Source organism: Anarhichas minor, unplaced genomic scaffold, assembly GCF_050575085.1.
Source record: "Anarhichas minor isolate MPS153535 unplaced genomic scaffold, ASM5057508v1 ptg000030l, whole genome shotgun sequence".
NCBI classification, from domain to species: domain Eukaryota; kingdom Metazoa; phylum Chordata; class Actinopteri; order Perciformes; family Anarhichadidae; genus Anarhichas; species Anarhichas minor.
The window spans coordinates 562,930-577,500 of NW_027466476.1; the positions used below are offsets into that span (position 1 = coordinate 562,930).

At 43.3% G+C, this 14,571-nt stretch overlaps 1 protein-coding gene across 2 annotated transcripts in view; it reads right to left on the minus strand.

Annotated features, from left to right (window-relative positions):
- kiaa0825 (KIAA0825 ortholog) overlaps positions 1 to 14,571 on the minus strand; it is a 110,768-nt gene that overhangs the window by 80,377 nt on the left and 15,820 nt on the right. For both annotated transcript variants that reach the window (XM_076104366.1, XM_076104368.1), the window contains 3 exons: positions 8,854 to 9,021; positions 7,178 to 7,263; positions 6,775 to 7,032 (listed from right to left, as the gene is read on the minus strand). In XM_076104366.1, coding sequence (XP_075960481.1) covers positions 6,775 to 7,032; positions 7,178 to 7,263; positions 8,854 to 9,021 — 512 coding nt within the window. The remainder of the gene's footprint in view (positions 1 to 6,774; positions 7,033 to 7,177; positions 7,264 to 8,853; positions 9,022 to 14,571) is intronic.

Consider the following 14,571-nt stretch of genomic DNA (forward strand, 5'->3'; position numbering starts at 1 on the left):
AGGGCTGATCACATCAATCTTCTTCTAGTGTGTTTGTGTGTGTGTGTGTGTCTGTATGTTTTATGATGGTGTGTGTTGCCAGTTCATGCACAAAATAAACGCACATGTACTGAAACATACCAGTTTATGTATTCTTTACATGTACTGTTCATACATCTGCAGAGAACAAGACGCACACAAGCACATCTTGACACCACTGCCCTTTCTACCTCATGTGCTTCCCATTGACACACATTGAAAACAGTGAAAGATGATCAGGCAAGTGCCAAGGAGTCACATGTGTCACACGTGTGTGTGTGTGAGTTCATACGCCTCCAAATTTATACACCTATACATGTGAGTTATGAGTCAGGCAGATTCTTAAAAAAGACTTTAAACGAAGCACATTTCCCTTATGCTACCAAGCCAGGTCACACTGAGGGGAAAAAATAATCACCATAACTCAGAAAACTCTATGCCAGTTTAGTCAATCAATCAATCACAGCATGTGTTACTTGATTCAGGAGTCACGCACTCCATTACTTGACTCACTATAGGAGCTGACTGGGGAGTTCGACATTCTGTCAGATCGGGGCTCCAGTGTGTGTGCACAATTGACAATCTCACAATCTCTTTACACAATTTTCTCCAAGCTTCCAATGGGGTTAAAAGGCCTGTGAACAATGGCCGTTTGGGCAATTAAGTGAATATCTGACTGTATGTAGTCATTAGGAGCTTAGCTTTGAGAGAGAGAAAGCAGAGGCATACACACAACACTCAGCATTAGCAGAGTGATGGAGAGGCCCCCGGAGAAGCATCTCATACACATACAGTGTTGGTACGAACACAAACACACACACACACACACACACTGAGCAGACAGTCATCGCCACATGCACACTTGCGCGAAAACAACCACACACATACATCCACACTGAAGTCAGACTGAAACCTTAACTAGCTAAGATCAAAGCCCAGAATCCCACCAGGACCATTGCAGCAAGGTGAAAGAGATTGTATGAAGTTTTTAAGTGCTGGGGAGGCCTGTTTGTGTGTGCAGAATTTGGAGCAGACAGACAAGTGGTGAACTGAACATGCAGGTGAAGTCTGCATACAGAAAAGGCACTTCTGCTGCCTTAATAGAGAAGTAGATGCTAATTTAGAAGGGCCCCCCCCAAACAGGGAAAGCTCAATCCCATGTTCTGACAAGAGGGCGAGTTCCAGCTGTTGAACAGACGTATTTGGCATTCAACTCTCAACTGACTGCCAGTGAAAAAAAGTACACAATCTAAAGTACTCTGATGGATGAACAGTACCATCGCAGCATGCATATGTATGGTAATACAGACAGTGAAGTGGGTTCACATGGAAAAAAAAAAGCGAGGATTGAGGTCTGAACATATGAATATAAATGTGTGAAATATTGATCCATCATAATGCCTTTGAACCGGCCATATTTCATGCTTATGTCTTGTATAGTAATTTGCTCTCTGCTCAAACACCAGAGCATGTGTCAAAAGGGGGGGGGGGGGGGGGGGGTAAAAATATATATATAATATCTAACGGTCTCATCTTGGATGACTGTCTGGCTCGGTGTTATTGAATGCAAATGCATGCATGTATAACCTTTGGGCTGAAAGGCTCTCATCTTTGAAGCGTTGACCTACACATAAATATGTTGTACAGGTTCTGAGCACAGACAAATTCTGACACTTGTTAGCAATGAGAGCCACAAATACTGTCAGTGTAAAAGGGCTAGAGAAGAAGGGGAGGGGGAGGGGGAGAGGAGAGAAAGAGGTGAGGCAGTAATGATAAGAGTCTGTGCAATGTGCAGTGCAGGGTAGAGTAGTGGGGAGCAGAAGAGTTAAAAGAAGGTGAGTGAAAGTGAGTTTCAGAAAGTTTAAAGAAGGAAAAGTTGTTCAGCAATGGTAAAAAAAAACAAGTTAAAAAAAAACAACAGGATTGTGTCATTCTAAATTGAAGTAAATATATGGAAGTCCAGCTCTGAACAGTGGAGGACCTTTGTAGAGTTCGACACTAAGCCTGGTCTCACATCAGACACTGGACTTCCTCCTGAGAAAAGTCAATCTCTGGTGTCTACCTCACCTCTCCCTGCCATTTCCCAGGCCCTCTCTTCTCATCTCTTCTCTCAAACTATCCCGTCTTTATCCTGCTCTCTGCCCTGGCCTCTTTGTGATACATCCCTCTATCATCTGTATACTCTATACTTTCCCCAATTCAACACTTTTCTCTACACACCATCTAGCCCTCATAATATCCCCCAAATTGCATATGGGTTACCCCCTGTCTCTCTTTTGTTCAAAAAGTCCTCCCCTCAAGTAATGCTGATGATTATTTCCAAGGCCCTCTCTGATCCAGGGTGTCAACTGTGTCAGTCCCAAATCATTTGGACTCTCTATTGTAGAGGGGGCTTTCCGCTAAGGCTACAAACCCATTAATCTCCCGTGGGTCTAGGCCAGGGGTGCCCACACTTTTTTCGACTTGCGAGCTACTTTTAAAATGACCAAGTCAAAATGATCTACCTACATTAAAAATGCTGAATACCCGAGGACCTGCTGGAGACTGAGCGTCGCGTTCAGCCTAAAACTACCACCGAGGAGGAGATGGAGGTATTTAACTATTATCCACCAAATAATTCAGTTCAGAACAGTTTTAAGGTCTCAAATCCATCAATTGCCTAATTCCCAAACTCAGGTGCCGGTGAGATTTGGGTGTGGCTATAATTACCACAGTACACGGGATGCAACATATTAGCATTTGAATATGAATTTGCAAACATAGACAGCTTAACAATGTTAAAAGGATCATTTGTGGAGTTACTTGCAACAGCTTAAACTTTTGTTGTGACTTGTTGCACGTATGATTTAAAATATCTGCGAAGCAATAGACAAAATTATTTTTTTTAATATGCAGTGTTGTATCATTACTGCTAATGGGTCATAATGTGTGGAGTTTTGTGAAAACTGTGCCATGGAAAACATGATGAACGCTGGACTAGAAAATAGTGAATTCATTAAAGGAGACATTATCTGCCCTTGAGAATAGAACAGAATAGAATAGAATGCTGGATGGAACTGGAACACAGCAGAGTTCTCGAATAAATTAGAATGTTGAGGCTTCATCTTGTGGATGAAACTGGGTGCTCCACAGAGGACAGCTGGACAGCTCTGAGGTAAGCCACAGGCAAAACCACTAGTCAAAATTTCTAGTATTTTATTTTATTTTATTTTATTGGTATAAAAGTATTTTATTTTATTTTATTGGTCAGGCTTCCTGGGGGGCTCCCTGTTGATGTGAAGGTCTATCATCTGGCAAATTGGCAGATGAACTTGCAAGCTTTTCAACCTCACTTCAGGCTTCCGGTGTGTCCGATGTAGGCTGCTGTGGTGAGATACTGGCACCAAACTCCTGTCGTGTAAACCAGTAGCATATCTGACCTGTAACTTTGGATTCAGAATAGACTTTGACTGCTACCGCTTTTCATAATTTGGCTCAGGATGTTTGGTGCCACCATGATGATTTAAGGATTACCAAATCCCTCCTTGAATATCAAATTGTTAGCATTGAATATTTACTGAGAGTTAAGTACAGTACAACTAAGAGCTTTAGCGTAGAGGAGTGATATTTTGAAATATAGTATTAATACTCATACAGTTGTAAAATAATTAACTAACTATGTAAGATGTTGGGATTTACTCTAACCTCCTACATTAGGACAGTGTTTGTATGCTCTCGTTCACTCACTCTCTGTGCTTTCTCTCCTCACTGGTTTCTATGGATCATCGTTATATCTGGACGCTGGTCGTGCCTCTAACGTAGTTGTGACATATGCAAGAGTAACTTCCCTGGTTATCCTGATCGTGACAGTGAGCGTGAACTGTCGGGGAGAGACATTCACGTATCTCGCTGACTCTCGAGACAAGTCGGGTGTGTATCTCCGGCGAGAGTCCTGCACGGTGACATGTCGCTGTGTTGGGCTGCTGTTTCAGTAGTATCAAAAGGGGATGGCCAGTCTTCAAATCATGTGCCAACATGCGTTAGCGGTACTTCCGGTGTCCGATGTAGGATGATGGGGTAATATACTCTCACCAAACTCCTGTCGTGTAAACCAGTAGCATATCTGACCTGTAACTTTGGATTCAGAATAGACTTTGACTGCTACCGCTTTTCATAATTTGGCTCAGGATGTTTGGTGCCACCATGATGATTTTAGGATTACCAAATCCCTCCTTGAATATCAAATTGTTAGCATTGAATATTTACTGAGAGTTAAGTACAGTACAACTAAGAGCTTTAGCGTAGAGGAGTGATATTTTGAAATATAGTATTAATACTCATACAGTTGTAAAATAATTAACTAACTATGTAAGATGTTGGGATTTACTCTAACCTCCTACATTAGGACAGTGTTTGTATGCTCTTGTTCACTCACTCTCTGTGCTTTCTCTCCTCATTGGTTTCTATGGATCATCGTTATATCTGGACGCTGGTCGTGCCTCTAACGTAGTTGTGACATATGCAAGAGTAACTTCCCTGGTTATCCTGATCGTGACAGTGAGCGTGAACTGTCGGGGAGAGACATTCACGTATCTCGCTGACTCTCGAGACAAGTCGGGTGTGTATCTCCGGCGAGAGTCCTGCACGGTGACATGTCGCTGTGTTGGGCTGCTGTTTCAGTAGTATCAAAAGGGGATGGCCAGTCTTCAAATCATGTGCCAACATGCGTTAGCGGTACTTCCGGTGTCCGATGTAGGATGATGGGGTAATATACTCTCACCACACTCCTGTCGTGTAAACCAGTAGCATATCTGACCTGTAACTTTGGATTCAGAATAGATTTTGTCCGTTGGCACTTTTCATAATTTGGCTTAGTATGTTTGGTGCCACGATAATAATTTAAACATTACCAAATCCCTCCTGGAATATCAAATTGCTAGCATTGATTATTTACTGAGAGTAAAGTACAGTAAAACCTAGAGAGCTTTGCTTAGAGGAGTGATATTTTGAAATCTAGTATTTATAATCAGTTGTAAATTAATTAACTATGTAAAGTTTGGGGATTTACTCTAACTTCCTACATTAGGACAGTGTTTTTATGCTCTCATTCACTCACACATCTCTCTGGCTCCTACTCTATCAGCTGACAGTGGGCGATTTCGCCACGGCCTCCCTCAGCCAATCATATATTTCCCGTCAAACTTTAAAGACCTGTTCTCTTCTGTGCAGTCAGCTGTCATTTCAGTACGAACCGATGTGACCCTCCTCCCCATTCATCATCACATCCGGTGCTCAAGGTTTCTTCCACTGAGGGCAGTCCCACTCCACATGCCATCATCTAGATCTTCAGCCTGCCCCTACTGCCTTCAACAACTCCACCAGTGTCGACTCTCCAAAATTTTTACTTTACTTTGCACAATTTAATAAATGTATTTGTTCATTGTAAATTAAGTTTCTCCTGATTTAACAACCTGTGTTTAACAAAGTGTGTCAATTATCTCCCGGTGGCTTCAGTTCTCCTATTTATTATGTTTTTTGTGATGTATGTCATGTTATTTCAAACTAATTTGCAATCATAAGAAGCGTGGTCTTTGTTGGTGAAATGTTTCTTATATACAAAGAACAATTACTTATCGTAAAACTCCAAATATATAGTAGAGTAAAATCTTTTCGGTGTGTTTTCTAGAAACTACAGGTCTGATGAGGAAAGTGGGAACAGGTGTGTAGGTGGGAGGGGATGTCATGTGACCAGGACTGGCAGGTCTGGGGAGTGAGCAGGGGCTGGAGAGAAGGACAGAGAGCCAGGACAGGCAAAACCACCAACCCACTACAAAGTCTCTGCCCTCCCTCGAACTTCTCAGACAGTTCTAGGCCATGTTTTTAGACCTGCATTGTTCAGCCAGGTCATAAAGGAGGATGAACAGGTGAGGGACACAGGTGTATGCTCACGCAGAGGGTGAGGAGTGACAAGTTTGGGTCTAATACATAGTGTTGTATTAGACCGGTGCGTGTGTTTGTGTGTTTCAGTTTGTGCAAACATAGACCAGCTGAGTTTTACAGACGTATAATGTGATCAATCATGTGTGGGAGAAAAACAGTGGCTTATAGTGTTTGTATTTGTTGGTAGGGTAGAAATGGTTTAACATGTGAATGACATGTGAAGCACACACACAGAACCCCATCTCTATATCGGGGACAGACCAACAGGGGATTTACTAAATTGATGAAATATTCCGAACTTCATTTTCAAGTAATGCTTCCTCTTTGAAATTTTCTTTGGCACTTTTATTCTTGAAGAGAAAACGAGACATCAGGGATAAACAAGAGAGGAAAAGTGGAGTTGAATTTGAAATCACTGTATGAGAAATGCTTTCATGAATAAAACTTAGATGAAGGGGATCTAGTGTAGTGTCCTGATCAAGAGAGACAGCTTCATCTTGTTGTCTTACTAACAGGTTTTTATCATTGTACTTTTGTACATTTATAAATCATTCCAGAAGTTATGGCATGTTCAAATACTATGTTTTTATTAATTATATTTTGGTAGCAAGTCTTTACGTTAAGATTACAGATTGAACCTTTGATGGGACAACGAAAAAGAAAGAGAGGTCAGACATGGTTTCCCTCTTTTGTTTTTCTGTGTCACTTACACAACATAACTATATTACAACTTTATAAGGAATAATATATGTAAGAGTAAGAAAACACCACTTATTACATTTAATTGTCAGCTTCACAACCATTTTTCAGTCCATCCTACCAAAAATCTGGGAGTACCTTGTCTATCATTTTGGGAGTCTCTCTCTCCGAGTAGGTGTAGAAGGAGTCTTCTCTGAGATGTGTGTTGCCGGCTGCGATGGCGGTGTGTCCTGTAGTGCGGCTCAGGGTGATGGAGGTGTGTCCTGAAGAATGTAAGGCTTCCTCCTGCTGTAGACTCCTGGTACAAACATCCTCCAGCACCACTTTAACACAATGTGCCATGTGAGGGACCAGCCCCCTAAATGCTGACCTCCAATCAAACTCCAAAACATGCGCCTGCAAAACAGGAGATGAGCCAACAGCCAATTCATTTTGGAATCCTGAAGGGGATGTTTTACCTGTTGTAAAATGATAACGAGCCTGAATGACTTTGAATTTCTCACAAGGGTCTTACAAATGATACCACATAGAAAAGTCTCACCTCTGGCATGTGGAGAAGTGGTTCTGCTGTGGTTTTCTTGCCATCTGCTGTCACGTCTAAATCCTCTCTGTTCTTTTTCAAGATGCCTGAATAATAATGCAAACATCGTTTAATACATTTTAAAAGACATCAGACAGTGCCTGGTAGAGCTCTCAAATCACGTCAGAGAAATTCTCAACAGGGACCAGCAATGATTCAGAAACTCATGAGATTAAAATGGAAAGCTGTGTGGTGATAGTCAGTAGCATCTTTTCTGAGCATGAATGTTCCCATATCACACATAATATACTGTATCATACTATGTGTTAAGGGCCCGACTGAATGCAAAGTGCAGTGACATGATAGCAGCTGTATGTAACACAGAGCCAGATATGGGTCATTTTGCTCCCATCCTTCCCCATGAGCCCAAATGAGACAGTGACCGGAGAATAGTTACATGCCTCAGAGGGAGACGCAAAAGGCAGTAAATGGTAATGGCGACTGCTTTACGAGTCTAAATTTGGGGATTAGATTTGATTTGAACCCAGACAGCATCAACCACATGGGGTAATTCCATGAGGGGAGATTGTGTTGATGTGTGGGGAGATGGGGATATGTAGGGGGGGGACATGAAGACAAGCGTACAGGATGTTGGGTTGGTTTGCAATTAAAAAGCGTGAACATCATGGCCACAATTTCCTAATCAGAAGGCGAAGAGTGAGACCCCAGGCGAGGCAATTTAGCCGAACAAGACCGCATGGAATGGAAGAAGGAGGAAGCAGCAAGCGCATCACTTTTTGACCTTTAAGCCCATCTGATGAATTTCTGGTAATTAAGCCGTTTGATTGCCTGGAATTAATGATTTGGATAACTGCCCTTTAAAGGCTGTTTACCTCTCTGTAAATTGAGCCTTTCTGCAAGTCTTGTTTTTGTAAATGTAACCTTTATGGAAATTACTCCATGCACCAAAAGCTTTCATTTAACATCTCTAGAGCGGCAGTTCAAAGGGGAGAGAGGAAAAGGATACTAAAGGCTTATATAATACCCAAGATAATTCCCTACTAAAATAACATTTCTTCAGACACAATTCAGATTCCCTGCTAGAACAAGTAACAGTGTGTGTGTGTGTGTGTGTGTGTGTGTGTGGGGTCATAACTGGACTGTTGATGCCTGGAGGAGAGGCACACATGTAGGGCTGTAGCAAGAAAATACCCAGGTCCCCCCAGTGTAACCAGAGTCTAATAATCTAAATGCGACTTGCTGTTGCTGCCTTTTTAGCCAGGTCGTCATTGTAAATGAGAACTGGTTCTGACTTATTGACTTATCTGGTTAAATAAATAATAAACAATTTGGATTTTTCAAATTTCATTCATTCATTATCTGTTGAATCATATTCAGCTGAATCTATCCGTCTACTTGATGGTCTCTAAATACTGCTTCAGAACCTTCTCCTCACTGTGAGGCTAAAGCTCTTGTGGGAAAACTCTGAATATATTCTAATATTTGTTTTTTATTCGATCTGAAGAATATTTAAGTAGCATCGGTCATGTTCAATCTTAAAATTATAAATGTAAACTGCATCGCAGGTTACTAAGACTACTCAATTACCCAGAAAAAGTAAAGGGATCGTGATCTCGGAGGTAGCCACAGCTCTGGTTTCATGTCTAACATGTATACACACGTGAATGGAGTCGTACCTTTAACAGAGGGAGTTTCTCCTGTACAGTCAATGACGGTCATATTAGTGACCAGCTCCTTCACGATCCCCTCAAACCTCAGCAGGGTGCAAGCTAGCTGGGTTAACGCCCGCAGCTGGTGTGAAGTTAAACTGAAGCTTCTGTTTTTCACGGGGTGCTCCATTGGCGCTGTGAAGGAGGCAAGAAAGAGAATGTAAAATAGGAAAAACAAACAGCAACTATGCTTGTGAATACTTGGCTGACGGAGATATAGAGGAGGGAGAACTGCACTTTACAGTTCAGTAAAGGAAAAAACTATTTCATGAAAACAGGTTTTCAACCCAACCTACATGAACTCATCAGAAACCCCCCCCCTCCCCTCCCCTCCCCTCAAGTCTTGCCTGGCACGGCACCTCTTATCAATATCGACCCATTCATGTTTTCCCAATACACGGCATAAACAAAGAGACAGTGAAAAAATATGCAAAACTTTGCTCCCTGAGAAGTCACACATGCACATCCTTTTCTCCCGGCACAAACTTTTCTCCCCTAACCCGCCGATGACCCCCTCGGCAAATATGGATTTCCCATTTTGGAGGCTGCCAAAGCCATCACCCGGGGGATGTTCCGCATTAAGCTGGAGAATGGGCGGCTGGGAGATGCGTTGCCATACTCCCAGACACATGCACAAATACTTTTGTGTGTCCGCTTAAATGAACTCCTCTACTGCAAAGGCATTTGGGAATGGATGAGCTCAGCATTAGCCTTGACTCTGAAAGCACAGAGATGATTGAGTGTTGGGAAGGAAAGAAAGAAAGGGGGGGGGGGGGGGGGGGCTCTTTTCCAATAATTGTAACATTATCGCCTCTGGATCCTAATGTAATTCTGCTATATTGTTAAACAAAATCTAACAATATGACAACACACTGTCCCCGAGGATGCCTGGTTTAATCATGCATGAGGTCTTGACTCTCTCTGTGTGTATGCATGTGTGTTTGTTTACATGAGTGTTTATGAGTGAGAGTCGATGAGTGTTTGTGTCTGCCGGGTGTGCACATGTGTGTTTATGTGCATGTAATGCAGGTCTTTATGAATAACTTGATTTTGTAGAAGACACTTTCACACACATTTGCACATGTCAGTCTTGCAGGATAATTGCCACACTGCTACCAGACTCTGTGGAATATATTCTGACCTCAAGGTTGTTTGTGTTTGCAAATCTTAGTGTATACATGTATTTATGTGCAAGTGTGTGTGCATGCATGTATGAAATCAGATGTGAATACCTGTGTAATTACTTGGTGTGTGTTTGACTGTGTGCGTATGCATTTGTGTGTTGTGTGCGTGTGTGATTAAGCTGCATGGGTCCGCAGCTCGGCAGCTCCTCTGTAATGGGGTCCAGTGGGAGCCCGTGCTAGAGAGACGACCTCGCTCTGCATGTGTACATGCGTGACCTGGCTGACACACACGCGCCAGCCTCATTCTCCGGCTTGCACATTCACGCACGCACCAACAATCATGTCTCTTTCTGAAGTCACCAGCAAATCGACATCGCCTTCCGTGCCTCAACGTGGGGGTAAACTAAACGTGTCAACAACTCAAGAGTAAACAATCTAAAACCTTATTATACAGTAATACATTAGAAAGAGCGAGTGGGATTGTCCAAAAAGCTATATCACTACAACCCCCAACCTCACCTCACCTTCTGTTGGGCATTCACTTGAGCATAGCACCCATTAACCACCACTTCATCTGGAGAATCACCTTCTCCAGAGCATCTCCCTCTCTCCTTTGTAACCATTCATTCCTTCAGCCTGTGACCCTATGACTGTTTCACTTGCTCACTAACTCATACTCTAAGTAGTCGCACATGACCTTGATGTTTAGCAATGTTCTACCTCAGCCTCTCATCGAGCTCTGCCGCCCAGGCTATATAGGTATTTATAGTCGTCTCCCTAGCCAAATAGCCCTATAGCCATAGCAGTCTAGTACACAGCCATCTAAACCTCATTATACCTTTGTCACAACAGTGAGGCCAAATGGAGGCTCTCATAGCCGGTTGATGGAGAGGGTGAGCTTAAAAGCACCCAGGTGTGTCATATAGTGTAGTGCATGGCATGTCTCATAGAGTAGAATGAGGAAGGGCACTAGCAGGCAGAATAGTTCAACCAAAGGTCAATGTACTGAGAATCAATAAGGGAGGACAGGTGCTAAAAGCTGGTGCTGAGCGCAGGAAACAAATTATATGTCTATATATAAGCTCCCCCACATGACATTACAGTGTGAGGGTGTTCTTATAAACAAAAAGAAAATCAATGGTTACTGTGATGACCATTAAAGCAGTATGCATCTCACCAGAAGCCCTCAAAGAAAACAAGCATATGTCAAGCAATGTGTCATTCAACAAAATGTGTGGAACAGAAAACAGTGTGTGTGGACGGGACGGGGGGGGGGGGGGGCTTTATGTTTCATATGGAGGAGGAAGATCATAAAAAAAAAAAGTCTGAAAATACCCAACTCTGCAGGTCTACAGTGGCCAGTCTCAGTTTGTAGCTTTTAACAGTGACAACAATGTAACACAAAAAGGAGGAAACAAACAGAGCAGGTATTTTTGGCGAGCCATCAGTCTTCTCCTCGTCTGTTTCTCCTGTGGGATCCACCATCAGCTACACAGCTCGCTCTCTCTCTCTCTCTCTCTCTCTCTCTCTCTCTCTCTCTCTCTCTCTCTCTCTCTCTCTCTCTCTCTCTCTCTCTCTCTCTCTCTCTCTCTCTCTCTCTCTCTCTCTCTCTCTCTCTCTCTCTCTCATATACACACACACTGCTTTTGACTGGCAGCGAACAGAGAGAGAGGGAAGAGAGGAGGAGATCTAAGGGAAGGAAAAGGGGTGGTGGTTGGGGATGAAAACATGGGGAAGAGAGGGAGGGAAAGAGAGGGAGGGGCGGGATAAGGGAATTCCCTTAGCAGTTGTTATTGATTCCGGTGTTTACGGGCGAATAGTTTAGTGCCGTTTACAAAACAGAACAGATGCAGCCAGTGAGCAAAAAGGTAAACAATTGCTGTGTGGCGGGCTGCCAAATCCCCAGTCTGATGTATTAAACTCGCGGTGAAGAGCATTTCCCCTTTGGCTGCACTTATTGCCACTTCATTTCCTCTTCGCTCACATACACACTCTCTCCTCCTTGTGTCTCTCTTTCTCTCTTGTTCACTCGTTTATCTGAGAGAGGGGAAAAAAAGGAGAAGGGCGTAGGGCTCTTACTGCCGTCTGGCTATTTTCTGTCCTTCTCTGACCCAGGAGGCCCAGTTCTTCCAAACAGAGCCATTAGTAGGGGGGATTGCATGTGTCTGACATGGCCGAAAACCAATTATTAGACACTTTCTACCAAATGATGCCCAAGTCTTTGGGGAATGGGCAATCATGCAATAATTCAGCCACTGATTTAATTTCTCTCCAGCACAGCATCTCTCTCTCTCTCTCTCTCTCTCTCATCCTCTGTCCCTCTTTTCCTCTCTTTCGCTCATTCTGTCTCTCTAAATCAGACCATCAGCAGGCTGGTCTGCCTCTCTCTTACCACACTACCAGACTGGCCTCAAGTCTCTTATCATGTGATCACAATATGTTAAGACGAGCTATCTGTGTTTGTGCTGATGTGTGTTTCGTATAACACCCCCTACAGGTGATGTCAGCACTTAGTTTCATTAAATACAGAGATAAAAAAGGGGGATTTCAGAAGGCAATGCAATTTTAGCACGACTTGAACAATGGAAATTAAACCTGCTTTACATATTACATACAATTCATAAAACAGAATTATACAGATAAAAAAAATTGAAAAAGTGCAAAGTAACTTGTTTGTAGCTTTGTTTTTGTTAAATTCCCCATAATGTTTGTGCACCTCTTCATTCTTATTGCGGGGCTATGCTCTTGCGGTGTATGGCTGTGGCTGGTGAGCACTTCTGTGTGTTTCTTTTTGTGCATGTGTTCTCTGTGTATCCATGCCGTCTTGTGTGTTCAGTGCGTGTCAAGCAGGGTCCTGTGGGTGCCTTGGGGTACGTCTGTGTACATATGTGTGTGTATGCGGGAAGGCTACGAGCCACTGTGGACCGCCCGCTACGCCCTGTGACAGCTGGGGTCCTCTTCGTCAGTTGCGGCCCACTGCTCACTCAGACAGCATTATTATGGGAAGCCTCCTGCTGCGATTCCCCAATACACACTCTGACACATGCACGCACACATAAACGCACGACACCACACAAGCACTGGTCTCTTGTGGCCCTTTCCCTGGGTTCTGTCCAACCAGGCCACAGCAGGGGCCACCTGCCCTTCACAGAAGGGGAAAGTTGCAATATTTGATATCTCAATTAAGTTGCCTTACAAAGAAGGAGGTGTGGTGGTGAAAGAGGTGTTCTTGTGGTGACAGAGAAGAACTGCTTACTTTCTTCTACAATATGTTTGTTTCTCTGTCCTCCTCTGTGTCCGTCTGTGTATCTGGCTCCCTTTGCGGTGTATATTGCAGTGACAGTGAGATAGGGGTTACTATTTCTGTAGCTTCCTCAACGTACTTGAACCGGGCTGCCGGGATGAAGAACAAGGAGGAATGTATTGTCTCGATGGGAGTATTTCATTAAAACCCACTTGTTTAGTACCCTTGTTTGCATTATTGTTTTCAAGCCCTCGGCTAATCACACTGACTCTTCATCACAAAGTGCTGGCTGCTCTCAATAAGCCAGCCATTTTTGTCTGTGCTTTCTCAATAGAAGGTGCCAGGGAAATGTTCATATCATTGAGCTTTTCAAGAGTGATACACAAAAGCCATTGTGACCACTCGGAGGAAATGGGGGAAAATAAATGGCATGCATAATACACATTCTCAAGGGCCATGAAACATATTTTTCAGTGTGATTTCATTGGAGAAAATGAACACTGACACACACTCACACATTACACAACCAGAGAGTAGAGACCCCACTCTCCTCATTAAGATTAGTAAACAACCACTTGCTCTGTGCGGAATCTTTCCTAAACAGGGCCTTTTCATTGTCTGCAAGGACAATGAAAAGGCAGCAGCATACAGTAAAAACAAATCATCCATAAACCGGTAGCATCACATATACACACATGCCCACGTGTACACAGACACACACACACACACACAAACCCACCTACCTAGCCCATAATTACATGGCAGCATGTGAGTGCACGTCCCTGGCTGACAGTGTGTATAAACTCAGGCAGAGATATGATCTAGTGAGGCGCTGCTCTTAATAAATATTAACAAACGCCATTCCCAAGCAGCCTCAATCCCCACAAGCACCTCCAATGCCAGTCAGAGCCTCAGCCGAGCTATCTCGCGTCACTACAGAACCTCTCTCCCCGCTGAATAGGCTGCTCTGCATTCTCTAAGAAAGAGTTCAAAGAGCCAGAAAGGGCGAGGCGGGTGGGGTGCGGTGGCAGCGAATGTGCTTTGCTATATGTATGTTCAAACTCAATCCTTTTTTTAATCTATTGGGAGCTGCCGACTTCGTCATATGGGGAAATTAGTGGAAGTGGAATTCAAATCAGCGCTATCAGAATGGGGTTGCACAGTGTTTGAACAACCTCGACTTCACCCATGTGATCGACTGTTAGGGAATACGCGCGTGTGTGTATGCAGAGAAGCTGGAATGAAAGCTTTTGATGTCCTACAAAAACATGGATGTCCTATTCATATGTATGAAAATGACTGAAGCCATATGGTAAT